This window comes from Telopea speciosissima, chromosome 3 (assembly GCF_018873765.1).
Source record: "Telopea speciosissima isolate NSW1024214 ecotype Mountain lineage chromosome 3, Tspe_v1, whole genome shotgun sequence".
NCBI lineage: Eukaryota > Viridiplantae > Streptophyta > Magnoliopsida > Proteales > Proteaceae > Telopea > Telopea speciosissima.
In genome coordinates this window covers 35,076,694-35,102,663 of record NC_057918.1, presented here as the reverse complement: position 1 = coordinate 35,102,663, position 25,970 = coordinate 35,076,694, and the positions used below count along the sequence as shown (strand labels likewise).

Here is a 25,970-nt window from a genome sequence, read left to right as displayed (position 1 = left end):
GAGAGCACTCTGGGGGTGGTGATCCATTCCTTGCTCCGTTGTTGGTGGTGGTAGTCTTCCTTCGTGCCATTGAATGAATATGGAAGCGAGCTAGTAGCTGTAATGGCTAGCGTCGTTCCCACAGACGGCGCCAATCTGTTGCGTCAAGAAATCGTCGAGCGGTCCTGTGAGTGCCGTCACCTGCAAGTGGACCAAGGGGTCAACAGAGAGAACCGGTGTGGTTCCGGCCTAGGGCTCTCCGATGCCAAAGTTAGATCTCCTGGCGCAAATAGATGAATAGTGATTATTCAGTATGAGTTTAGATCCCCCTCATGGGGTTGTGTACCTTGCCTTTTATAGTAGCGTATGGCGGTGTGGAGAGTCCCAGTTTGATGGCCATTGTCCCGTTGAGTGGATAGAGGCCCTGGGTAACGGGGCTCTATCCTGATTGATCATCTCCCCACGGGAGGGAGTGTCCTAGTGGTATCAAGCTCCTTGGTGGATAGATACCCGCGTGTGGAGATAACGTCCTTGGTGCTTGAATCCGTCTGGGTGACGTGACCTCTAAGCGGCGGTCCAGAGTCCTGGTGGTGACATGAGTCTTAGCGATACGATCAGGTCATAGGTGGGTAGCCTCCTCCTCACGTGCCCACAATGCTGTGCCTAGGTGCAGGCCGCGCCTGGGTGAGGCCGCGCCCTGATGTGTGGCCACGCCTGGGTGCTGGGACCCCGGTTCGTTCTCCTTGGCTATGGAATGGGTCGTCTGTGACACGTGGCGATCGTTGATTGGCCCGGTGAATATTGGATGTATCACATACCTTTCTAAAAAGAGTAAGGTTATTGCGGAGTGCTTGAGTAGGTGGTAAGATAAGAGAGGTGGGGGGTGGGGAGACATTCTTCCGGTGCAAAGTATAAAGAACCATAATGCGAGTGTTGATTTCAAAATATCCTTAAGATTGCCTTTCTGGGTCCTCATTAAATTCCTCCATGTTCTATGAACGTGTTTTCTCAACGGGAAGTGTGGAGATTTAGTGCAGTCAACATTGTTGGAATCAAGTAGTTACTTGAAAAATTCATGGATCGACTAATGGATTGGTGGAGTGCGAGTAGAAGAGAGCAAAAAGAATTCAAACGATGCACTAATGTTCTAAAAAGAAGTTTTACAATTATGTTTGGATTTTGGATGTCAATAAAAGAAAAACATAATGAGACAAAAGTCATGATAATGCAATGATTGATTACATCATTATATTAACAAATTTTAACATAGAAAATGAAGTTTTCTACATATTTATGGAGAAGATTGAATCCTATTTTTCCCAACAATCTTTGCTTTCTTCTATCAGAACTAATTTGATGATTGGAGTTTAAAATCCATTGAGAACAATCTTCGCAGTGCACAATGATCTCGTGAGGGGTGTCGTAAGGTTGCTTAGAAGGGGCTGGGCACAAGACTTGTTGAGGGGGTGGGGCGGGGGAGGGAACAGAGGGCATGAGAGAGATGCTAGGATGGGGACTTTGGTAGGGATCAAATCAGCCATAGGATTAAAAACATTTTCGATCTTAAACAAAATTGGATGATAAATATTCCAAACATAATATTTCAAGGGAGAATGTTCTCTGTGCCGTAGCGCAGGCTGTGCCCAGACACATGGGCAGCCTGTGCAAGGGGGCAGGGTGGTCATTGCATCCACCCCCATGTGCCTAGTGCAACGTGCAGCACAGAGAACAACGTCCCATATTTCAAACATGAAAGTACCCCAATTATTAGGAATTGCTTATAAGAGTAATATAAATTATGTGGGAAAGACTCCAATAATGCTGAAGGGCTGTGTAGCATACGCTATCGCATCTAGAGGATGGGGATAGGCCCAAGGTGGTTTGAACTCATGACCTCTTATTTGAGTTGGAGGGGAATTTACCCCTCTAAAATATCGCCGTATAGTCGATATTACATAACGCCATATATGGGATCGTCAACCGTCCATCCAAGATCGGACGACTCACATTCCCTGTCTTCGTTCTTATCGTCGACGCGTCGCTGTTGTTAGTTCTGCTGTTCTCCTTAACGCCACCATTCCGAAAATCCAATGTCTCATCTCCCCTCCTCCTGCTGCTCTCTCTACCTTCAGCGATGAGACCTCGGCCTGGACTTCCTCGCGGAATCTCACATTTGTTATCCACCGGAAGCCTTCTCAAACAATTACAGGACTTTCATGGCTTAGTTGCATTCGTTCTTTTCAAAATTTGCCGGGAACAAACGGCTGTATCGGAAGATCTTGGGTGTTCAAATCGCCGGTGTATCCGACAACTGTTTAATTGTTCTTAGAAATCAGTATTTTTTATTCGATATTGCTGCGTCATTTTTCGTCGGAGATCAATAAGTTCGAAATTATTGGAGGATTTCGGTCGGGTTTGGTGTTTCTTTCGTTCGCTGAATAGCCTGTTTTCTTGTTTCTAATTTATTTTTGGAGCGATCATTTGGGTTGTCTCGTCGTTGCCGATCGAGTTGATGCGTTAATGGCGTAAAGGTGTGGAATTTGGTTCCTTAAACTCTGTTTCGCTTTACGACATCGGGCTATACCGTTAAATTAGTTTGTTATTATGTTGATTTGATTTCTCCGCTATCAGGATTTTGAAGATGGTCTCAGAAAGTCCGTCAAATATGCTGTCGGATCTAGGCACTCAACCGACCCTAAGGGGCGGTCTTAGAGGATTAAGTGGGAACTTAGAAGATAGTTTGGGGAATGAAATTGAGTTCTTAATGCGAGAGCATCGCAGTAAAGACCCAATCGATCGTGAGAGGAATCTCAATATCTACAGAAGCGGCAGCGCTCCACCGACGGTGGAGGGATCCTTGAATGCTGTGGGCGGTCTGTTTAGGAATACGGGTACTGACCTTTCAAGGATTAGTCCGAATGGTAATACCAATGGAATTCTGTCAGATGAAGAAATTCGCTCGCATCCTACCTATCTGTCCTATTACTATTCCCGTGAAAATATCAATCCCAGGCTTCCTCCTCCTTTGCTCTCAAAGGAGGATTGGCGTGTTGCACAGAGATTCCAGGCTGGAACATCGTCAGTTGGGGGAATTGGAGACCGGTGGAAGAAGAATTCAGTGAATGAGGGCGAAAGTAAGTCGCTCTTCTCACTGCAGCCTGGTCTTTCGGCACAGAGGGGTGAAGGAGATTTTGTGGAACCGAGGACGGTCACACCAAGGAACCTTACCAGGCAACCTTCTGCAGAATGGTTCGAGAGAGGGACTGATGGTCTTATTGGGTTGGCTGGTGTGGGGTTGGGCGCGAGGAGGAAGAGCTTGGCCGACATGCTACAGGTGTTTGATGTAATCCCAAAATGCATAGCCGTGCTTTTAATACTCATACCTCTCTATTCTAGACGTGGAATGCTTATGTCGTATTTAATTTTTGCTACCTAAAGCCCCATAAAATTTCTCAAATAAATAGTGATTTTTCTCCATATTATAGTTGCAGTTTTGCATTACATATGTTGAATGCTTTCCAATTTGTTGCTTACTGGGTCTTAATATAGTTTAACTTCCCTTCATGCTGTTTTGCTCTTAGTGGTATTTATTTCCATGATTGAGGAAGGGTTGACCGTGTGATGTATTGCCAATGTTTACTTGATGAGAGGTGTTGCCATTTAGTGCTTGATAGTGCTTGTTCACTTGGAAATAGTTAGTTTGAAGAGACAAATTTGTTATATTTATACATCCTTAAAGTAAAAAAGCAACTTATTTCATGAAATACTATTTTATTTTATGTTTCTCAATCTCCAATTAATTTCTTTATTCTAATGCTTCAACTTATTAACATCTATGTTTGATAATTAGTGACTAATTTGTTTATAACATTGATTTACTTTGTCATCCTCACCCTCCCTTTTTCTGTTTACTCTTGGGACTGAAGGTTGAAAGTAAGTGTAAAATGTAATAAAGACTGGATGGCTCATGGAACCACTTATTGTTGCTTGTTCTTTATTTATGGACAATTAGGAATGCAGTTCTCCCATTAAGAGCATTATGATGGATATGAAAACTGAAGAACTAGAATTGAACTCAATAAGACCTTTTCAACCATAAATAATCTTACACTAGTGGACATAACAACAAGAAATAAGATATGGTGACACTTTGATCAGTGCTCAACTCGGATGACTAGTGTTTGCTACTGTGGCAAAATTGTTGAAATAAAAAAGTGGTTTTTAGTATTACTTGAACCGATTATGATCCGATGGTTTCCACCCCTCATGCTGAGATTTTGTTATGCAGTCGTTGGGGGGAATTTCACTTTACCATTTCAATAGCCTTAGTGAAAAAAAAGGGGAGAACTTGGTATTTACGTTGAGGATGAGTTTATCAAGGCGTTGGTATTTACTTTTAAGACAAGATTTTATGACCCAAAATCTCTAGATTGCTTAAATCTGATTTATATTGAAGGAGTATGTTCTGGTGTAGGATACCAGGCCAAAGTGTTAATTGTTAGCCCGTAAGTAAGTATTGTGACGAAGCGGCTCTTGCTCACCCGGCACGATCGTACGAGGTCACAATTCACAGTTCAGTTGACTCTCTCCCTCTCTGTGGGGGTCCGGACCCCTGCGAGTGAGCAGAAGGGTTCAAGCATCCCTTTTCCATGTCAGCTATCGTTGCTACCCTTTTCCATAAATGACTTGTTTTTGGTAAGAGATGAACATTACCATATGTATATTCAGGCACATGGTACACGTCGGTACTCCAGTGCATTTCTCCCTCACTAACCATGCCCTCGAGGGGGAAAGGTAGGCGGGTTGAAGAAGGAAAGAGGTAAGGGATATTTACTGCTTACAGAGTAAATATGTTTTCGAACCCTTTCTTTAAAATTCAAAGTTGGTGTACCCGCACGAATCTCAGCAATGACTTGTTAGAAAGCTTCCCAATAAATCTAAGATTTCTTAGATCTGATTTATATTGAAGGAGTTATGTTCTGGTCAAACCTTATTCGATACCATGTCTAAGAACATTATACACTATCAAACTTGGGTCATATCCACAATTATTATTTTGAGTGTTCTCTATGTGAAACTAATGCATGGATTGGGTTCAAAATGTAAGAAATAGGCAGCACAATGAGAATCAACGAAACCAAGGTTTCACTTTGGCTTTCGGTCGAAACCTGGGAAATCTTGATTTTTGGCTGGCCGAAACCAGTGTCGGCACCGAATTCTTGTTCCTTGGCTGTACCTTGTTGTATACCTTTTCTAATATAACTTATTCTACACATAATTTAGTACTATAACACAAAATCCAATTATAAAAACTCAAGTATGCATTAGGAATGAAGAAAAACCATTGAATAGTAAGTAGTCAAGTACAACTGTACATTTGTTCTTCCGAATAAATGTGATGCGGATCCGGGGTTCCAATATACTTGTCATCCTTTCTCTCCTTTGATGCATCCACTGACTTAAGGATCATAGTCTTACCATTATAGTACACCAAGAATTTGATAATGGACTGTCTAGTGGGTCCAGTCTAACCATTACACATAATAGTCACACCGTACTACCCTACTCTACTCATGTCCCCTTAAGGGTCTCTATATAATCTTCGAGCTCGTGTATCTGTTGGGGAAAATAGACATTTATGAGATTGTATGCAGTGGGCCTCTTCAATCCTTCCCTAGCCTTCCCTACAGTGTCTACAATATTCTAATAGTAGGCTCCCTCAGTGGCATGTTAATGTAGTCCTAGATAGGTAGAAGACCTACTAGGAGCCAGATAATCAGGACCCTTGCAACCTAATAGCCGATTGGCAGTTTTGGGGCTGTTTAGGGCAAAACTAGGGTTAAAACTAGGGTGAAGGGTGAATGTAATATATGAAAATGATGGGCACGTCTAAAGGAAGCTAATGGTATTGGTGTTAAATAGGTTTAAACAAAAATTAAAATTCTGGAATTTTAGGGTTAGAGTTTTGGGTTTTGGGTTTTAGAAATTAGTTTGAATTTAGGGTTTCTAATGGGAGTTTTAGGCTAGGGTTGGGATTGAATTTTCCAGGTAGGGAGGGGAAGGTTCGATCCAAATTTGGGAGGTTTTTGATGACCGGAAGTATTGATTCTGGATTTTAGGGTTTCTTTGGGTTATGTGTAAAAGAGGGGAATTAGGGTTTGAATGATGAGAAGGGGCAGCAGCTTGGGTCGAGTGTAGGGGGTGTTAAGGAGAAGCTGTGGTCAAAAGATGAGAGGATTCTGATGGGGGACTGATGCTGGACAGGTTCTAGATGAGTTAGGGTTTATGGGATTCAAACAAAAAATAAAGGGGATCGATTGGGGGAAACGATTAGAGGATTAGAAGAAGAATTTGGGTGTCAAACTTACTGGAGATTCCACTGGCAGCAAACTTTGACTGGGTGAAGGATAGAACCACCTTCAGATAAGGATCTTCCCGGCCGTCTCGGTGCAAGGAGTCACAGGAGATCGACCTGCCCTTCTTCCTTGATAGAACCACAAGGCAAAATTACTCCAAGGAGCAGCAGCAGCAACAATCGGCAGCAATAAAAAATTTCATAAACTTGTGGGGGAGCCTCCCACGATTTGAATATTTATAAAATAGGCTAACAGCCAAATCCTAATACATTCTAATCTCTTCCTTGCTAAATTGTGGAAGGGAAGGAATAAAAATCAAAGCTAATAATTTAAAACAGTAAAATGACCTATCTACCCCTAATAACTTAAATTAAAAACACTTAGCTAAATAACTTAAATTGACCCAATTGGACCAATTGGATGCAACCAATTTGAACCTGTTCAATTAAATAACAGAAAAATAAACTAAGTATGGAATGGAAATACTAGAATGTAAACCTAAGCTATGGCTCCCTAACTAAGCCCTAATGTCAGGACTTCTTGTTCTTCTTCTTCCTCCTACTTGGTGCTGCATCACATGTGATGGGATACTGTGGTAATCACTTCGACACGACGTCATCCGCTTTACCTTTCCAGTCAGATCACATGTGCTTTAGCTTTCTTTGTCTACTGCTCTGAGTCCTGAAAGCTGCAAGATCCTGCTCAAGGATGTCAACGACATCCTCATCTACTGGGGTTGGGGTACCCTCACACACTGTGATCTCCAGTTGGGAACTTCTGTATGCTATTGTTCTTTCTTTGCCCATCTCTATCCTGTGCAAAAGAACTCTTAGGACCAGTCTCTAGTGCAGCTGCTCTAAAGGAACCAACTCCTCTCCCTATCTCTCTCTACCTACCCTGCTCCTCTATATATGTAATTCGGTTTGCTACCCTGGCAAGCCATATTTGTCTCGCCACTGGTTTTATCTCCACATCAGTAGGCATGTAGTCCTCATTACTGTCAGAAATAGAGTGATCCCCTGGTATGGGCTGTCTCTCCAGCACTGCCTCATCAAACTTTACCCTTGCCTTTTGCTTAGCAAACCTCCTCTTTATTCCTCCCTTTAGGGCAGCCATGGCCTTCCGCGCCTCACTCTAGGGCATTTGGCCACATCCCTGTATCCACCGGTCAGATCTCACTTCAATCTAGTGGCCCTGCCACCATGATCTTCTTCCCATAATAATTATATTGTGACTTTTTTTTTTGTCATTTCCAATGGGTATGCCATGCCTCCATGCTATGTCTCCTCCCCCATCTCCTCCCTTAGTAGCCATTACGTAATTTTCTACACTGTTGCAACAAAAAATGCCACATTATTAATTTTTATACATCAATTAAAACTCTCAAGGAAACAACAAAGCTATTTCCTAATGTTTACTTAACTCTTATATTTTGTTTCCTAATAAAACTAAATTTTTTATAAAATATGGAACTACGCATTAGTCATCATTTTCAATTGAAAAGTAAGATATTCTCAGAAGTTTTTTTGTGATTTTTCAAACCAAAACAGAATATTTTCTTTTTTTTCTGAAAAATTTCAAATTATTTTTCAATTTCCAAAATACATATAAAAAAACAATTTTTTTTGCTGAAAAATAAAATCGACACCATGAAGCGTAGATCGGCCAACAATGTCTAACATATATAAAAGTGAGCCCCAATCAATGTATATTAGTCCTATTTTTTTTCAAAAAATTGTTTGAATCATATAAATTTTTTAAACATAATATTTAAAAAATAATTTAAAAATAGAAAATTTTTTCTGACTCCTTCAAGTCGTAGATTGGCCTATGGTGTCTAACATATAAAAAATTAAAGGCCAACCACTAAATATTTATCCTATTTTTGTAAAAATTAATTTTGGGGGGAAAAAGGGTATATTTATAACTTGTAACTTGCACAAATCTTTCTCAAATCTGGAAAATCGTCAATGAAGATGCATTATTGTAGTCCCTAACTCCTTGTTCCACCAAGAAATACAGTTGTTTTGGCCAAATTTTAGGTTTTTTGGGCTTTTTCTCCCTTGTAGAGTCAAAATGCATGAAACTGTCAAAATCGAAACATGGTATTTGAACCATGCAAATGTACCGAAATTTCCAACCAAAACTGAAATTTTGGTTGACTCTCAACTTTCCTACTGAGTCATGTACCTAGTTTCTTTTAGACTTTCGTCGAAGCCGTAACATTCTTTAAAATCTCGGTGGTCTCGACTGAGATTTTGAACTATGTTGGTAAGAGTGGCGGGGGTGGGGGAGGCCATGGTGTAGTCAAATGGTACTAATTAGCCTATCAGGAACTGGTTTTTCTTGGAGATGGGAGGCAAACAGACTGCTGTGAGCCTAGGGAGATTGATGAAGTACAGGGCTACTGTTCGAGGAAGAAGCCCAATTGAACCAGCCTTCGGTTCCTTGGTTCTGGTTCTGTCTTGACAGCTGGGTTGGTTGTCAATCAGCCATATTATCTTACATGCTTGATGGGGTGAGATCAGATCTTGCATGGGTCCCTCTTGGAGATTGGATGCTGCTGAATATGTTCTCCTAAAGATTGTCTTAAATTTAATTTCTATTTCGTAATAGTTTCTTAGAAGAATTCCTTTTCGTGTTTGTTTGATAGCCTAGTATCAAGTAGTCTCTATTCTTGTAATCAGTCCATTGGTTATTATAAATAAAGAGCAAAGGACTAGCCCACAGATTTGATGTTTTGGAAAACTAGCTCCATGTGAGTGTGTACAGCCCTTGTTGTGAAGCAAGTGGCAACCCAATATGGTGAATCCTTGGTTCGGGACTGGTGGTGAAGCCTTTCCCGCAGGCCATAGGTGGTGAAGCCTTTGGTCATAGCCCCTTCTATCTTCTCATCTTCTTCTTTTCTTTTCTCTTTCTTCCTTTACTGTTCTGTAGAGTTTTCCAGCAAGTTTCCTCATTCAACCAAGACCTATTTTGGGTGTCTTCTGATCTCTATTTTGTGTTCACTGTTATATCTACCTTTTCTTTTGTTCCTCACATAATATTGTGCAGATTTTATCTAAGTTTACTGTTATATGATTTCTGTTCTGTCCATTCTGTGCAACAGAACTTCAGACATGCATTCCTTTCTAACCCATGGTTGGATGATCTTCAATTTTTAGTATGTTGTTATACTCCCCCTTTAGGTTTGATCCAAGCAACCGATTGTGAGTTATAGTTGTTTTTCTAGTTTTTATTTCTGGATTTTTATTTTCTATTTTCTGTCCTTGCTTGTTTCTCCCAATCTAACCATCATTTTGCTTTGATATTTTGATCACATACTCATCCCATTAGGACCTCTAACATATGTTAGTTTCAACCCCATCAGATTTGTGGTTTGCAAGTTCTAGTCACATTTAGTCATAGTTTTCTGGTTTCTAGTGTCTTGTCTTTTCAGCCAAGAAAACCTCATCAGAGATTCTACAGAACTGTAAATGCATGGTGTTTTGGAGGCACCAACACTTAAATTCATTGTGCTGCTGAGAGGTGTGGCAAGGTTTCCCTTGGCATCAGTTGCTCACTGATAGTGCATCTTTAGACATGATTTCTTATTGTTTGTTTTATGTAACTCTGAATAATTGAGATCAATGTTGCTATTTGATTGACATTCTTTCGTTACCAGGATTTGTTGACCTCATAGGCACCACATTTGCTTAAACCAATGATTGTGTTTGTCTTTTTCATACATTCTGTTCATTCCTTACTTGTCTGGCTAACTCTGCCAGATCTATTTTGACTCTGCATGATGCTGGTAATGTGGATAAACTGCTGCCTTCCATTCTATGCTAACTTTTCACTTTGAGGCCTTTGTTTCTTTGTTCCACAAGTTAAGAAGCTGCTCCATTTTGGTTCTTGTCTTGCTTGGATCATATTGTAGTTTAGATGCTCTCTTTTTTGTTTGTATAACTAAAATATCTATAAATTAATTTTGGCAATCCGCTCATTCGGGTATTGGTTTATCTATTTATTCATTGAATGAGGACTGTTCTGTTATAGAGAGGCCTAATTTTGTAGGGCAAGCCACACTTTTAGTAGTCTTGCAGGATTCAAAGTCCATGGATCGTGTAACTTCAGCTGTATGTGCCTGATGATTTCCTTGGATAATTTTTGTGTCCTTTGTCATCAGTTGAGAAAATTAACTGTCAGTTATGATATTCATTCCCTCTTTTATGAATGTAATTTTGCTGATGTAATTTCTTTTACAGGAAGGACTTGTTCATCCTGCTCCAGCATCAGGTAATATTTCACGCCCAGTGAGCCGTAGTGCTTTTGATGATGTTGCAGAGCCAATGGGCATATCTGACCCCCAATTGGCACTGTTTAGAAATGGAATGGAATCTTTAGAGGGCTTACATTCTGGAACTTCTTCTCCTGGCCTGGTTCGAGTTCAGAGTTTCGGTTCATCTGTTTCTCAATCTTTAGCATCTCCTATGGGTTCATCATTGTCAAGAAATGCAACTCCTGAACCTCAGTTGGTTGGGAGGTCTCCGGCTCCTGGTCTTCCTCCAATGGGGAGCAGAGTTTTTGTTAGTGAAAAGAAAGTTGCAGCTTCAAATGTCTTTAATGGTATTAATTCTAGCATGGGTGACACTGCTGACATTTCTGCTACTTTTTCTGGCTTAAGCCTGTCAAAAAATAGACTTGTTGATGAAGTTAGTCATGTACAATCTCAACTTGAACTAGAATTTAATAATCAGAGTTTTCCTTTTGATATGCCAAATGGTCATACCCATAGTTTGCAGAATCAACTTATTGACAAGACTGAAGCTGAAACACTAACCATACCTACTACTATCTATAAAGAGTGGGCGAAGAAGAATGCAACTGTAACAGACCTTAATTTTCCTAATACAAATTTGGATGGGCAAGTGAACTTTCCCAAAAGAGAATCATCTGCCGCCAGTCTGTATTCAAAAGTACCTTTTGCGGGTGGTTCTGCTGGGTTGGAAGGATCCAGTGTCCATTATCAGAATACGGATTTGCCAAGTACTGACTTTGCTGGCTATGTGCCTCGTATGCATTCTATCAATCAGAGGCTGAATTTTGTGATGAATGATCACCTTGATTCAGGTCTTTTTTCCTTCCTGCCAATTTCTGCTGCTTCCTTCATCTAAGAACCGTAGTTGTACCCTTTGTTATTGAGATATGTTTTGCTTTCAGGTGCGCCTTTGGCAGGGAGTGTAGAAGGACAAAGTCTGAGTCGAAGTGGAAATCAAGTAGGGTCTGGCCTTCAAGTGCCTGTTATGGACCCACTTTATTTACAGTACCTGCAAAGAACTTCTGATTATGCGGTACAGGCTGTAGCTAGCCTAAGGGATCCTTCTTCTTTGGGGAGAAATTACCTCGGTACTTCACATGCAGACTCTCTTGGGTTTCAGAAAGCATACCTTGAGGCATTGGTCACACAACAGAAACAACAGTATGGCATGCCATTTCTAGAAAAATCAGGTTCTTTAAATCATGGTTATTATGGGAATCCTACGTTTGGTCTTGGCATGCCATATCCAGGAAACCCTATGGGAAGTCCTGTACTTTCTTCGGTAGGAGCTGGAAGTCCTATTAGGCAGAATGAGCGAGTCTCACATATCCCGTCTTTGATAAGAAGTTCAATGGGATCCTGGCACTCGGATAACGGCGATAATATGGAAGAAAGTTTTGCTTTGTCATTATTGGAAGAGTTCAAGAACAACAAGACGAGTTGTTTTGAACTTTCAGAGATTGCTGATCATGTGGTTGAATTCAGGTTTCCACCCCCACGTTCCTTTTGTGGTATTTCATTCCATTCATGTAGCTACAGGCAAGGGAACTGACTTCTCTCTCCCATCTTTCAATGTAGTGCTGATCAGTATGGAAGTCGTTTTATTCAGCAGAAACTAGAAACTGCAACTGTGGAAGAAAAGAACAAGATATTTCCGGAGATCATTCCTCATGCTCGTACCTTGATGACGGATGTCTTTGGGAACTATGTTATTCAGAAAGTATTTTTTTCACTGTTAAAGGAACTCAGCAAATTTACCCAAATATTTTGTACTATTGCTGACATAGCTTTTCTTGAATGGCAGTTTTTTGAGCATGGTACAGAGAGTCAAAGAAAGGAGTTAGCTAGCCAGCTTACTGGTCATGTTTTGCCTCTAAGTCTTCAAATGTATGGTTGCAGAGTGATTCAGAAGGTGCTTTTTGAACTTTGGTTCTCTCTGCTGTCACATGTTCTTGAATGCTCTGGTGTTATTTCACATTTTGTTTCTATGAAGTTTGCAATTTGCATTTTAATGTTTGCTTGATACTTATTTATTTGGAATGCCTACTTTTATATCCAATGGCCTATTAGGCAAGGTTCGAATTTTTTTTTTTAATAATTTCGCCCTTTGCCAAAATCGAAATATTTCGGGAGATAGTCATTTTGTTTCTGTTTCTTGCGAAACCTAAATATTTCAGTAGTTTCGATAAAATCTCGCTTGAACACTACTTTTGGGCATCTCCTGGACTCTTTCAGTTAGAGGAAATTTCAAAAAATAACCCAAAACTTAAACTTATCCATGACCAAGTGATCCTAAGCTTCTCATTTGCTTCTTCACATAGTTCAGCTCGTCCTCTTTTGTAGTCATTGGTCCCCCTGCTGGATTGATCCCCCAATGACTTGAAAATGATTGAGAAAGAATGAAGATCTATCCCATGCAAAATGTGGAGGGGTATGCTGATCCCTAATATCTGGTTATCTCTCATCATTTAAGATTAGACATCGTCTCTGAATAATAGTTGGAAAACCAGGTTTTCTGACTCGACTCGTCTTTTACAAAACCTGGTGACTCGGCCTGGTCAGACCTAGTCAGGACGAGTCATGCTGTTTTTTTTAAAAAATTTCTTAATTACAATAAGTATTAATAATGACCCAAATAAAATCTTAATTACAATAATTATTAACAATGACCCAAATAAAAAGTTTTTGAAACAATAAGTTCATAGTCTCACACAACGAACCCACTCCTCACCTTCATAGTTAATATAGTTAATTACTTAATTTTCAATATCTTTGACCCACAATCCACTCATAACCGTAGTTAGTTATTTTTTAATCAATCTACTTAAACCCATAACCCACTCCTCATGTTAGTTAGTTATTTTGTAATTAATCTCCTTTGACCCATAGCCCACTCCACCCATAAAGATAGTGCTATAGTCATTCCAGTCCCGAAAAATCAGTAACGTTTTTTGTATCTCGAGACGATCTTTAATTTTAGCAAGATCGATAGGAGGGAGATAAATGACTTAACTCGTTGGTTTTTTCTTGACTCGGACATAATTAATGATCCTTGGAAAATTCGGACTGACCAGGACCGAGTCTGGTCATTTTCTAAGCTTGGCGAGTCTACATGACTCTTGACCTGGTTTTATGATATTTTGACTCGATTCGGTTGACTCGCCAGAGTCAAAACTTGGTTTTCCAACTGTGCTCTGAATAAGGCTTAGGTGCCCCAGAAATATCATTGTTTGGCAAGTGGTTTTTTTCTTCTTCTTTTAATCCCTTAAAATGACTTTAGTAATTAGAGAACCTAGGTGACCATGCATCTCAACACTTGGTTGACTAGGTTTTCAACAGGGCTGATATTTTGGCATTGGACCATGATTTGCCAATGTGCCAGAACATGGACAAATCTGGGCTTGACTACTAAGTTGTTTTGTGATTGAGATGTGATTTTATGGGTTTTTAACTCCATCTTTTGGACATTGTACATTGGCATTGCTCCTGGACAGTCTAGGTGAGAGCTTGAGACCTCATTAGGTTGCTTTTCTTGTTATCGAAGAAGTTTGACTGGTCAAATGATTTTGTTTTTACATGAGACCTTTTGTTGCAGCATCAAAGAGCCACATCCGTAGGAAGAAGAAGAACCAGTCCCACTCCCACGTTGGGCCCATTGAGTAGTTAGTTAGGAGTGGCCCTTGGCCCATCCTTAGTTTACTTAGTAAATTGTTTAAATTTTCTATACTTAGTTTTATTTTTATGTTTTTAATTGAACCGGTTCAAATTGGTTGTATCCAATTGGTTCAATTTAAGTGAAATGATCCTATTGGCTGATATGGTCTTAAACCCTATTGGCTACTTAGGAATCTTTCTTAAGTTAATGTTTTAAGTTAGAATTCTCCCCTTTCCACAATTTTAGAAGGGAATTAAGTTGTACTTTTATTCAGCCAAGGAATTCTATTCCAAGGCTGAATCGTACTTGGCCTTTTGGCCCTATTATATATATTAATAAGAAAACTTAGACGAGGATTAGCCTCCCAAAATCGTGATTGAATATTGCTGCCATTGTTGCTGCTGTTTTGCTCCTCAGAGAGTGTTGCATCCTTGTGGTTCTATCAAGGTGGAAAGGGTAGGTGGATCTCCTACGACTCCTTGCGTCAAGACGGCCGGGAGGATCTCCATTGAAGGTGGTTCTATCCTTCTCCATTGCTCAAGCTTGCTGCCAGAGGAGTTTGCTGCAGATTGACATCCAACTTCTGTTTCTAACCCTCTAATCCCTTCCCCAATCGATTCCCTTTTATTTTTATTTGAGTTCCATAAGTCCTAAACACCCTTAACTCTGTCCAGCATCAATCCTTCATCAGAACTCCCTCATATTTGGATCACAGCTTCCCCTTAGCATCCCCTCCACTCGATCCTAAGTTGCTGCCCCCAAGTTATCATTGAAACGCTAATTCCCCTCTCCTTTAGTAAAACCCTAAAAACCCCAAAAGCTTCCTAGACCTAACCAGCCATCAGAATTACACCATATCACAGCTGAACCCTCCCCTTGTTGCCTCTAACACTTGGCTAGAAGCCCTAGTCCAAACTCCCACTCCAAACCCTAAATTCAACTTTATCCTAATTCCCAAAACCCGAAACCCTAACCCTAATTTTCTGTTTTTTGTTTTCTCACTCAAACAACATCAAACCTATACCATTAGCTTCCCCTAGACCTGCCTAGTTTTATCATCTATCACTCACCTATTATTCTAGCCTAAACCCTAGGAATTGACCTAAATTTCAATTCTGTCCTATTGCAACTGCAGAACCAGCAGCCCCTTGGTTCCTTTATCATTAGATCCTGGATATTTGGCCTCTAGTTGGTCCTTTGCCTATCTAGAGCTACATTACTTTTTGTATTAGGTAGAGCATAAAGCCAGCTTTCCAACAAATCCAAGATTGCTTAAATCTGATTTATATTGAAGGAGTTATGTTCCGGTCAAACCTTATTTGGTGTGCGTGAATGCTGTCAAAATCGCTCTAAATAAAAATAATTTTTTAAATATCAAAATAAATGAATGTTTTACTGTTCTGTTGGTTTTTAGTAATGTTTTATCATATTAAGATTTATGAATTTTTTAGATTGAAAAAACCTCAGCATTAGAAAGTTGAAAATTTCACCAACCACCAAAAATCTAGCTTTTGTTCTTGAACTAGGAGGTTGATTTTTATCCTTTTCGAATATTATTTGTTAACTATTTTTATTGGATCCAAATAGGGGCTATGTGCTTATTTATGAATAGTATCTTAAGTAAATAAAATAAACATTTTCTTAAATGATATTTGGCATAAATAAGGGCCAAACCTGGTTTGATACCATTAAGGCAACAATCGCCTCGACCCCCAAAAATCCACCTGGATGCCTAGGCGATGCCTTGACGACTTGGATGACACGAGCAAATAATAATTATTTTCAAAAGTAGAGAATAACAATAATCTTCAAATATCTCAAATAATAATCATCAATCTCCCCCTCACATGTAGAACTAAATGTGGGAAAATAATGAAGGGAAGCATACCCAACAGAAGTTCAAAAACTGGAAGATGATCCAACAGCTGGTATGCGATACACAACACATTCACCAAATTAGCAGGTTAACAAGACCCGCAGAAAAATGGATCTGATAACCAAAAAACTAGAGACAATCTCCCATATACATATCATACTGTCATCCACAAGCCACAAAGTCCGTCAAAGCTACCAGACAGCAAACCGACCAAGTCACAATAGTATAGTAACAATATCATAGCAGCAAATGGGGTCGCTAGGTGGTCATCCAAGGGATGAGTGGCTCAAAAATAAAAAGGTCATGGCAATTTTCATAAATAAATTGAAGTTTCAAGCCCAATTAATTAGGTAAACAAGAGTAGGGGCCGAAAGGTAATTTAATGTAGGGCAAATCTGGAATTATAATGAGAATGGGACAAAACTGAATCAATTTTAAAGAACGATGGAAAATATGTAATTTACCAGAATATTCAAGGTGGTACATGGTAGATCAAAGGAGAAAAGGACTGAAACCTAAGGTTTTGGGTCACCTAAAGGTTAGTGAACACCCCACAAAATATCAGGTTGGAATTTTACGGTACAAAGGAGATAACTCCAAAGTTTTGGGTAGCCAGTATTGCCCAGAACAGGGTAACATGAGGGTAGGTTCAGAAACTCAAAGGGGACAAAAAAGAACTTGCAGACAGATCTGATGTGTAAAAGAAAGGTTGATCAGAGTAGTCCTAACTCCTAACCTAACCAGATTAATAATAAGAACAACTTGCAGCTGCAGGGTTCTTCAGGCACAGGACAAGCATTCACAGCAGTGCAGGCAAGAAAAGACTGAAGAAAACCAGTAACTGAAGAAGATTTTTTTTCTTCTTCGTCTTCCTCATGGCTTTGATACCATGTTATGAAATCCGATAATACAACCAGAATCTATGAAGAAGAAGAAGAAGAAGAAGAAGAAGAAGGGAAGGAGAAAGGAAGAAGAAGAGAGGAGGAGGAAGGCCAGATGTTGGTGACTAGCAATAGTTCAATACTAAAGTAAGATGAAAATCCAACGGTCAGATTTCAAGTTGCTTACCAAAGACTGAAAATAGAAACTAGTTTCCAGATTTAAAAACAACACCATATCTCATCATCCACATGGCAGAATAACATGAAAGCATTAGTATAGTCATCACTCCATGAGTAGCTTAACATATGTAAGTATCAACCCAAACCAGTGGCTAGATACTTCAGAATATAAAATTAGTAACTTAAATTCAAATTTAGCAACCACCAGAATACACCAATCCATGGGGTAGAAAGCTGTAAAAGTTCAATCGAAGGACTAGTAGAATGAGCAGTAATCAACCTCAAGAATACACCTCAATCTGAAGGTCAGATTCCATTAATCAATAGTTGCACAAAATTAGTAACTAAGGGCAGAATTTAGCAACTACCTGTATCTCCCTAAACACAGATCAGATCAGGTTACAACTAAGGCCGATGGTGATATAGGAATAGTCCTTTAAACCTTCAAAACCTCAGCCCATTCCAATGGCTAGATGACGAAATACCTGTCCTTGAAGTGGTAGTCCAGATTCCAGAAGACTCCCCAAAACAGAGAACCACAAGCCCTCCATTGATCTGCAGGAATATTCAAATGCAAGAACTACATGCACCCAGAAATTATATCACCAATAGCCTTCTAATCAGCCAAGGAAACATAGAAGGGATATGGAAGAAGAAAAGGAAGAACATAGAAGGGAAGAAGAAGGGATATGACCAAGACCTCTCACTTATACCCTTGGTCAGTCTCTCACCAACCGATAGGTCCTTTCAGTTTCACCCTCACCACTGTCTCTCGCAGCAAAAGGCAACAAACCAATCTTTTCAATCTTAAAATCGTGGAGCTCTACAGCCCCCGTTCTTCTATTAATAACTTTGCTCTATTACAAAATAGAAGTATCTAGAAATAGAAACTAATATGTGATACTCTAATAGCGATACCATTACTAAAAAAAGAGTGTACCCAGTGCATGAGACTCCTGCCACTGCGGGGTTTGGGGAGGGTCATAATGTACGCAACTTTACCCCTGCTTTGCAGAGAGGCTGTTTCCTGACTCGAACCCACGACCACTAGGTTTCAATGGAGCAACCTTATCATTGCGCTGAGGTCCGCCCTCAACCATTATTACTAAACAAAGCAATAATAAGAGTAAAAACAAATACTAAAAATATTCTACTAAAGACTTCCTATGGAAGGCATAATAAAGGGCCTTAATCAGCCCAGACCTGGCCCATTAGTTGGGCCTAAAACATAAGCCGCAAGTGGACTTTTAAAGCTGGGCTGGATGCTGCTTGCTGTTTCTTCTTCTTGTGAGTGTACTCCTTAGTCGATCTACACCACTTGTCATTGCTTCTACAGGCTTTGGAGGTGGTTGATGTGGATCAGCAGACTCAGTTGGTGGCAGAGCTTGATGGTTCAGTCATGAAATGTGTTCGTGATCAGAATGGTAATCATGTCATTCAGAAGTGTATTGAGTGTGTCCCTCAGGATCGCATTCAGTTTATTATCTTAGCTTTCTATGGGCAAGTTGTGGCACTATCCACCCACCCGTACGGCTGCCGGGTCATTCAGGTGAGAAGTCTAATTTTTGTCCTCATTCTACATCACAGGTTTTTCTATGCCAACCTCTAATACCTTGTCTTAGTACTAGCAGAGGGTTCTCGAGCACTGTGATGATGCCAATACGCAACATATTATCATGGAAGAAATCCTGCAATCTGTTTGTACACTTGCGCAAGACCAATATGGAAATTATGTAGTTCAGGTATGTGTTTGTGTTACAATTATTTGTCACTTATATACGAGATTATGAGACCACCACTGAATGGCATACATATTCTCTTTCTTGACAGTCATAATTGGGTTACCGGTTGTATTCCTCATTATTTATTTGTTTTGCGTTGTAGCTTTATCTATGCTTTAGCAAAAGGAGAAGCCTTTTGTTTCCATTGATTCTGCATTATAACTCTTTCTCCTTTTTTTTGGCAAAAAAGAAAGCACTTTCTATATATCTTTCATAGCTCTAAGGGTCTCTCTGTTAGCGGGACCAGAATCCTGCCCTTCACAATTCAACCCATTGTTTTCCCTATATTGTTGCTAACATTAGGGTGCTTGTTAAGTTTCATTGTTCCCTTGAATAGTGTCGAAACATGTTATCCAGGGTTTTCTCTTTAATTTAAATTTTAATAAATTATACGCATTATGGCCTGACAACCAGCTGTGCCTATCTGAGCTCTGCCCTGCTTAGCTTGGGTTTGTACTCAAAACTCATAACAAGCTCTTTGAAGAAATAGCTCGATCGAGGCCTGTTTCAGCTTGTTAAAGACTTTTTAGCCTGTAGTTTGTTACTTTGTCTCAACTTGGGTTGTAATATTCCACTTCCTCAATCCCTATTTCCAAGTCTATAAATAAGTGAGTCAAACCCCATAACCCAAGTTAATTAAAATAAGTAAATAAACTAACGATGGAGTGTGGTTTTTATGTTGGGTCAGCTGGACTTTGCTTATGCAGTCCAGGTTGTATATCAGAGACTTTTGCCCTATATGAACCATTCCGTGCCACACACTCATGGTGTTGTTTGGGGAAGGGGGACTTTGCTTATGCAGTCCAGGTTGTATATCAGAGACTTTTGCCCTATATGAACCATTCCGTGCCACACACTCATGGTGTTGTTTGGGGAAGGGGGAAGGAGGAAGGAGGAAGGGGGAAGGGGGGGGGGGGAGGAAGAGAAAAAGAGGAAAATTGTTTGAAGCATGAATATTCTAAAAATTATTTAAAATTTTATACAACCCTAAAAAAAAACCTCTTTGAGAGAATGGAGTCCTAAATAAGCCTTGGTCAAAAATCTTGCTGGCACTGATAGTTTCAATAAGGATTATGGTAGACTAGTTTGTTTTGTTCAGTGTGGAAAAGCTTAATTGAAACTTTTTTCTATTAACATGGATTTACGACCTCTTTATGATTATGATCCATTGATCCTTATATTGTAATGGATAAAGAGGATTGGTCAAATCAGATTTTTTTGAGTTTTTTTTTTATTCTTTTATAGTGTTCAATCTGCATTATTGTTCTGTTGATGTTAATTTGCGTGATAATGGAGTTTATCACTTTATTGGACTCTAGACTTGGGGCTCTGAAGTCTTAAGGATTTCTGTGGACTATGGTAAAACAGACTAGACATGTGGGATAAACTGGGCTTGATGATGGTCAGGTGTTTCATATGGCTGAAAACGTAGTTGATTTGGTAGAATAAATGGTTGAGTTGACTAACAGTGATTTGGGCCTTTGGGTGCCAAAATGTATGATTTTGCAAGTTTTGGCCTAAGGGCATGAGAAATTGCAACTAAACCATTGTTTCAAATTTGGTGAAACGGTGAAATTTTAATTCGTTATGGCAAACTGAATTTAGAAGATTGAAATCTTGGTCCTTAATAAAATTGGAGTCTATTCTTGGCGTCAAAATTTTCTCTGATATTAGTGTGTGCATACTTTGTAAATCTTTGGAGTACATATTGTACAAAAGGGAAAAAGAACGCTATCTGGGCACATGCAGTGCACTGCCCCTGCACCCAGACACAGAGGCACGCGAAATAACCGTCACACCCCCATGGAAAGGCGGAATTTTCCAAGGGTGTGGCGGTCATTTTGCGCGTCTCTGTGTCTGACCGCAGGGGCAATGCACCGCATGCGCCCAGGTAGCGTTCTCTTTCCTTTTACAAAATATCTCTTTCCCTTTACAAAATCAGCCTTTTCCCAACTTAATGGGGTCAAGAAAAAGATTGAGAAATAAAGAAAAATGAAAGATGGGACAAGACCTAGACTATGTATGTCCTTCCTCACAATTTCTCCTATGGTCATTTTAGGCATGCCCTTAGCTCTTTTAACTCCTTCAATCGGGATCATATCACTCCTCCTTAATGGGGTGTCCCTAGACCTCCGTTGAACATGACCATACCACCTCAATTGACTCTCTCGGAGCTTGTCATTGATTGGGGCAACTCCGAAGTTAGCTCTAATTCCTTACTTTATCTTTCCTAGTTTTCCCGCACATCCATCTTAACATCCTCATCTCTGCAACACAGTTTCTCAGTATGACACTTCTTAACTGCCCAACATTCTGACCCATACAACATAGCCGGTCGAACAACAGTCCTATAGAACTTTCCTTTAAGCTTTAAAGGAATATGTTGGTCACACAGCACTCCAGACGCACCTCTCTACTTCATCCAACCCACTTTAATTCTCTGTGAAACGTCGTCATCCTCTATGTCACCTTATGATTGACCCTAAATATCTGAAATAGTCATTTTGTGGTATCTCTCTTTCCCCAATTCTCACCATGTCAGTATCCATCATAGCATCATTAACACGTCAAATATTTCGTCTCCGTTCTCTACTAATCTTAAAGCCTCTTGCTTCCAAGATTGATCTCCATAACTATAACTTAGTGTTAATCCTTGCTTTTGTCTCATCCACCAAAACGATATCATTGGCGAAGAGCATACACCACGGGACCTCATCTTGAATGCTCTTGGTTAGGTTGTCCATGATTAGCACAAATAGATAAGGGCTTAAGGCTGATCCCTGATGTACCAATCGTGATTGGGAGTTCTTTGCCTTGATCTCCCACAAATCTCCCACTAGTCACCACACCCTCATACATATCTTTCTATCCTATTATATTATTCAATTTTATTTTAGTTAATCAGAACATTTATACATCATTGTCACATACGTTTTATTTGATTAGGAACCTCCTCCATTGTTCTTTGAAGTTTTAGGTCATACAAAAATAAAATTAAAAAGCACATAAATCAGAAAAGAGAAGGATATCTTTTATTAAATTTGAGAATTCTATGAAAACTTAGGAATAATTACTAGTTATTAAAATAATGTAAGAAATAGAAGTTAGGACCTTGATTGAACAGGCAGAAAAGAAAAAGAGATAAATCATGAGCACCACTCTAGTAGGTCTCTAGGAATCGTACCTGAAAGAAACCACATCCCAGACTATAGATTTTGAGTATGGCACCTAACTAGGGTGAAGAAATTGAAATTCTTCATTAACTGTTAAAAGATTGTTCCTACATGGCTTTACAGAGTGCCTCCCTAGTTTTGGAACTAGGTTAAAGGGCGTACCCAGTGCACGAGGCTCCCGCCACTGCGGGGTCTGGGTAGGGTCATAATGCATGCAGCCTTACCCTTGCTTTTGCAGAGAGGCTGTTTCCAGACTCGAACCCGTGACCACTGGTCACAATGGAGCAGTCATACCGTTGCACGTAGGCCCGCCCTCTAGAAGTTTGGGAACTAGGTACTTTTCAAAAATCGACCAAAACTTGGATTGTAGGAGTTGCATATACAAGATAGCCATAGCACTAGTCATTTTAATGTTTGACACAATTTAATGATTTGAAATGGACTCAGAATTCATAATACTCCCTCCATCCCACATTGACCATCCCTTTTAAAGATGCCTGTTTAGGAAGAGTGGATAAAGTATTGAAAACCCCCCTCATTTTTCAAAATTGTCCTTCCATTACTTAACTCCCCTCAGGTTGGGGAATAAATGAACTTGCTAATCTTTGCTGCATCAGCAAGAAGGCGAATTTGCTAACTTTGAAAAAACTCATTACGCAATTTATTAAAGGAATGCAAATCTGATGGTGAATGAGATAGCTTCAAATGAAAGCCCTGGTATCATAAGCCGACTTACAAGTAATTGAACTATTGTCGTTGCTACACAAAATTGACTTTTGACTTGACATTACTCTGAAATACGCAACCTATAAGAACTGTTCTTGCCCATTTTGCAACATACTAAACCTTATCAAATGACACAAGTCTTAGCCTGAAAGACTCTTGGTGTGGGCCCTACAGACCAGAAATGCAAAAAAAGCCTGCTGCAACTTGTAGAAAGCAATAACTTCAATTTTTTTTTGTTCTTTTAGTTCTTTATTCCTCTTTTTAGCTCTTGGATTTCTATCATAACTTCACTGCTATGAAACATTCCTTGTTGGTAAACCATGTGGAGTTCATATTGAATCCATTGGCTCTATCTACATCAAGTCATTCTGCTAGGTAAGAGCATAACCCACTGTAACTTGGTTCAGACTAGTTTAGCCAGACAGTTTAATGCAACTCCGGGTTACAAAACCCTGCTTTGGGTTTGGTATGGGCCCATAAGGAAATAACTCAAGATAAGAGTATAGTGGCAATTTTGTAATTTCTGGAACAGTCCAGACCCTTAAAAGTAAAGCAATCTAGTAACAGGACCAAACTGTACTAGAAATTTTAAAAGAAGGGGGTTTCTGGTAATTAAAATGAAGTGGAATAAACTGGAATCAAGTTGAAGAGTTGGCATTATTTGTAATTTTTAGTTGTCCTTAATCGTAATCAAAGAAACAACATCTTCTTCACCCCCGACCCTGGTATTCACACTTTCACAGTGGAAGAGTTTTCTCTTGCAGGTGGAAGAACTCTCTCAACTATAGACTAATCAACAAATAGATTCAACAGACAACAAATAAATTGAGAAAAATCTCAGAAATCAGGTAGGATGGGGGTTGCAGGTTCAGTGGAGTTTCAAAGGAATATCTCTCAGCAGGTTTGGAACTAAGGACTTAGAATCTAGGGGTTAGGTCGCTCTAGAGTATGGCAGCAGATCCCCAAGTCTCAAACCAAAGGTTGAAGGAACCATGGAGGTCTAACAATTTGTTTCCCAGTCCCACACTACCGTGAATGACCAGGGACTACGAGAAGTAGAAGAAAGAAAGAGGAACAAGGGAACTAACAATGGAGAAAGAATGAAATAGGAAAAAGGGGAGGGAGGGACTCACTGAGAGGAGAATCTCTGATCCGATCTGGGAAGAATGAGTGAGGAAAGAAGTCACTAACATGTGATACTTACACCGTGACAACAAATAAACAAAACCCTACCAACCCCTATTAGACCAGAATCTCGATTTGGCTGGGTTCGCCTTGGTGGTCATGCTGGTCCAGCCATGCATATGCACAACTGCATCACAGGTTTGGGCTTGGGAACCCAAAGATTTAGCTCAAGTTACTATAGCTATGCTTATTAGCAGTTATTTGCACATGTTGTAATAAAAATTAGTGTAAATAATACTCTTAAGGCTGTGAAGAACCCTTTAGCATCAACATCTCTAGCTCTCTCCACCTAACACTTTCTGGTTCTACCTAGCTACTCTCTCCTTTGCATTAGAGTTTGATGTCCTACATTTCCAGTTTGAGGCATGTAGCTAAGCTCTTCATATGATCATTGTCAAGATGATGTGGTTTAATTTCATATTTCCTGTCGTGTTTCTTCTGTGTTTTTTCCCACAACTTGTCTTAGTTTGTACTAATGATTTACTTAATTGCTTTGTTTTTCTGGTGTCCTTACTTCAAGACACATTTGTTGTGCTCTTTTGCTTACTATTATCTGTTCTTTTGTTCCTGATGTTGGTGCCTTTTTCTTTTTCTCCTGTCTCTCTTTGTTTAGCATGTGTTGCAACATGGGAAACCACATGAACGATCTGCTATAATCAGCAAGCTTGCTGGACAGATAGTAAAGATGAGTCAACAGAAGTTTGCTTCTAATGTTGTGGAAAAGTGCTTGACTTTTGGTGGTCCCAAAGAACGTCAACTTTTGGTAAATGAGATGCTTGGTTCTACAGAGGAGAATGAGCCCTTGCAGGTTTGTGAGTCCTTCTTTCTCCCTCTTAAAATTGCAAGATGGATTATCTAATATTAAGACCTTAATATGGGAAAAAAATCATACTAATGTATTAATTGGAATGATGTTACCGGAAGTTATTGCTTACAACATGATGAGGCAATCTGATTCCACCTTCCCATGTTCTTCCCAAGGTTTTAGAACTCGGTTTTGCCCCTGGTTTCGCCAGGCCATGAAACCGAGATGTACTGAGATCTCTGCGAGATCTTGTATTTTTCCCCGGCTCAACTCGATGGGGGGTTTCGGTGGCCATATGGCCAAGATAGGTCCTGAAACTTGACATCCACCCTATTTTAGGCCTTCTAAACACAGTGGAAACATTAGTTTTTACAAATTCAAACCCAAAATGGTACTTTGACTTCGGACCCTAGGTTGATAGTCTACGGCGTATGTAAATTGTGAGGTCTACCCTAGGCTAAGCCACACAATATTTAGAAGTCATATAATTGAAGTAGAGGTGTAAAACAACTTAAATAAGCATTAGGAATTAAAATACGTCAAACCATAAACCATTTAAGCATTAGGCATCATATTCATATTTCATAATCATATATGGTGATGGTTCGACGGTTTGTTAATAATTGTTAGAAACTTGGAAAGAAAATAAGAGACAGATTAAACAAATACAAGTATAAGTGTGTAACAAGTCCTACCATTTGAGAGTTGCTAGTACCGAAAAGAGTGGCTGAAGGTAAAACAGATATTTTTCAATATTTTGAATTTTTGATCATGTTCCTATGAAAAAAATGATTGGTGGACTTTGTTTCACATATAATTAGCTCATTATCAACAAACAAGCATTGATCATGATTCTATGAAAAAAATTCTTTTTGAGATGAATAGTTACCTAACAGTGTTCTTGAGAAGCAAACCAACTCCCTATCTTGATGTTGAAGCTTGAATGTTGAATCCATAGGCTTTAATCTTCACTTAGAGGTGAGATTTGCCAAAAAAATCCACCAAAGTTGGTCCCTTCACAATAGACCGAGATTGGCGAGAGGAGGCGAGATTTCAACTTTGGGGTCAAAATC

At 39.6% G+C, this 25,970-nt stretch overlaps 1 protein-coding gene across 2 annotated transcripts; it reads left to right on the top strand.

The window, feature by feature from the left end:
* The first annotated feature begins 2,281 nt into the window (after window positions 1-2,281).
* Window positions 2,282-25,016, top strand: LOC122655804 (pumilio homolog 4-like). 2 transcript variants are annotated; one of them, XM_043850146.1, is made up of 8 exons: window positions 2,282-3,313; window positions 10,583-11,447; window positions 11,553-12,120; window positions 12,214-12,355; window positions 12,440-12,547; window positions 18,564-18,776; window positions 18,859-18,969; window positions 24,706-25,016. In XM_043850146.1, the coding sequence occupies exons 1-8, from the start codon at window positions 2,621-2,623 to the stop codon at window positions 24,949-24,951; spliced, it is 2,946 nt and encodes a 981-aa protein (XP_043706081.1). In that variant the 5' UTR covers window positions 2,282-2,620; the 3' UTR covers window positions 24,952-25,016. The 2 variants fall into 2 exon arrangements, with proteins under 2 accessions (XP_043706081.1, XP_043706080.1); XM_043850145.1 differs by having other exon boundaries at window positions 11,538-12,120.
* The last annotated feature ends 954 nt before the right edge of the window (window positions 25,017-25,970 follow it).

Excerpts from the sequence above, each read along its gene's own strand:
- LOC122655804 (XM_043850145.1), top strand. The coding sequence starts at position 2,621 with ATGGTCTCAGAAAGTCCGTCAAATATGCTGTCGGATCTAGGCACTCAA. Across the intron at positions 3,314-10,582 it reads GCTTGGCCGACATGCTACAG|GAAGGACTTGTTCATCCTGC; the intron begins GTGTTTGATGTA and ends TTTCTTTTACAG. Across the intron at positions 18,777-18,858 it reads ACGGCTGCCGGGTCATTCAG|AGGGTTCTCGAGCACTGTGA; the intron begins GTGAGAAGTCTA and ends TAGTACTAGCAG.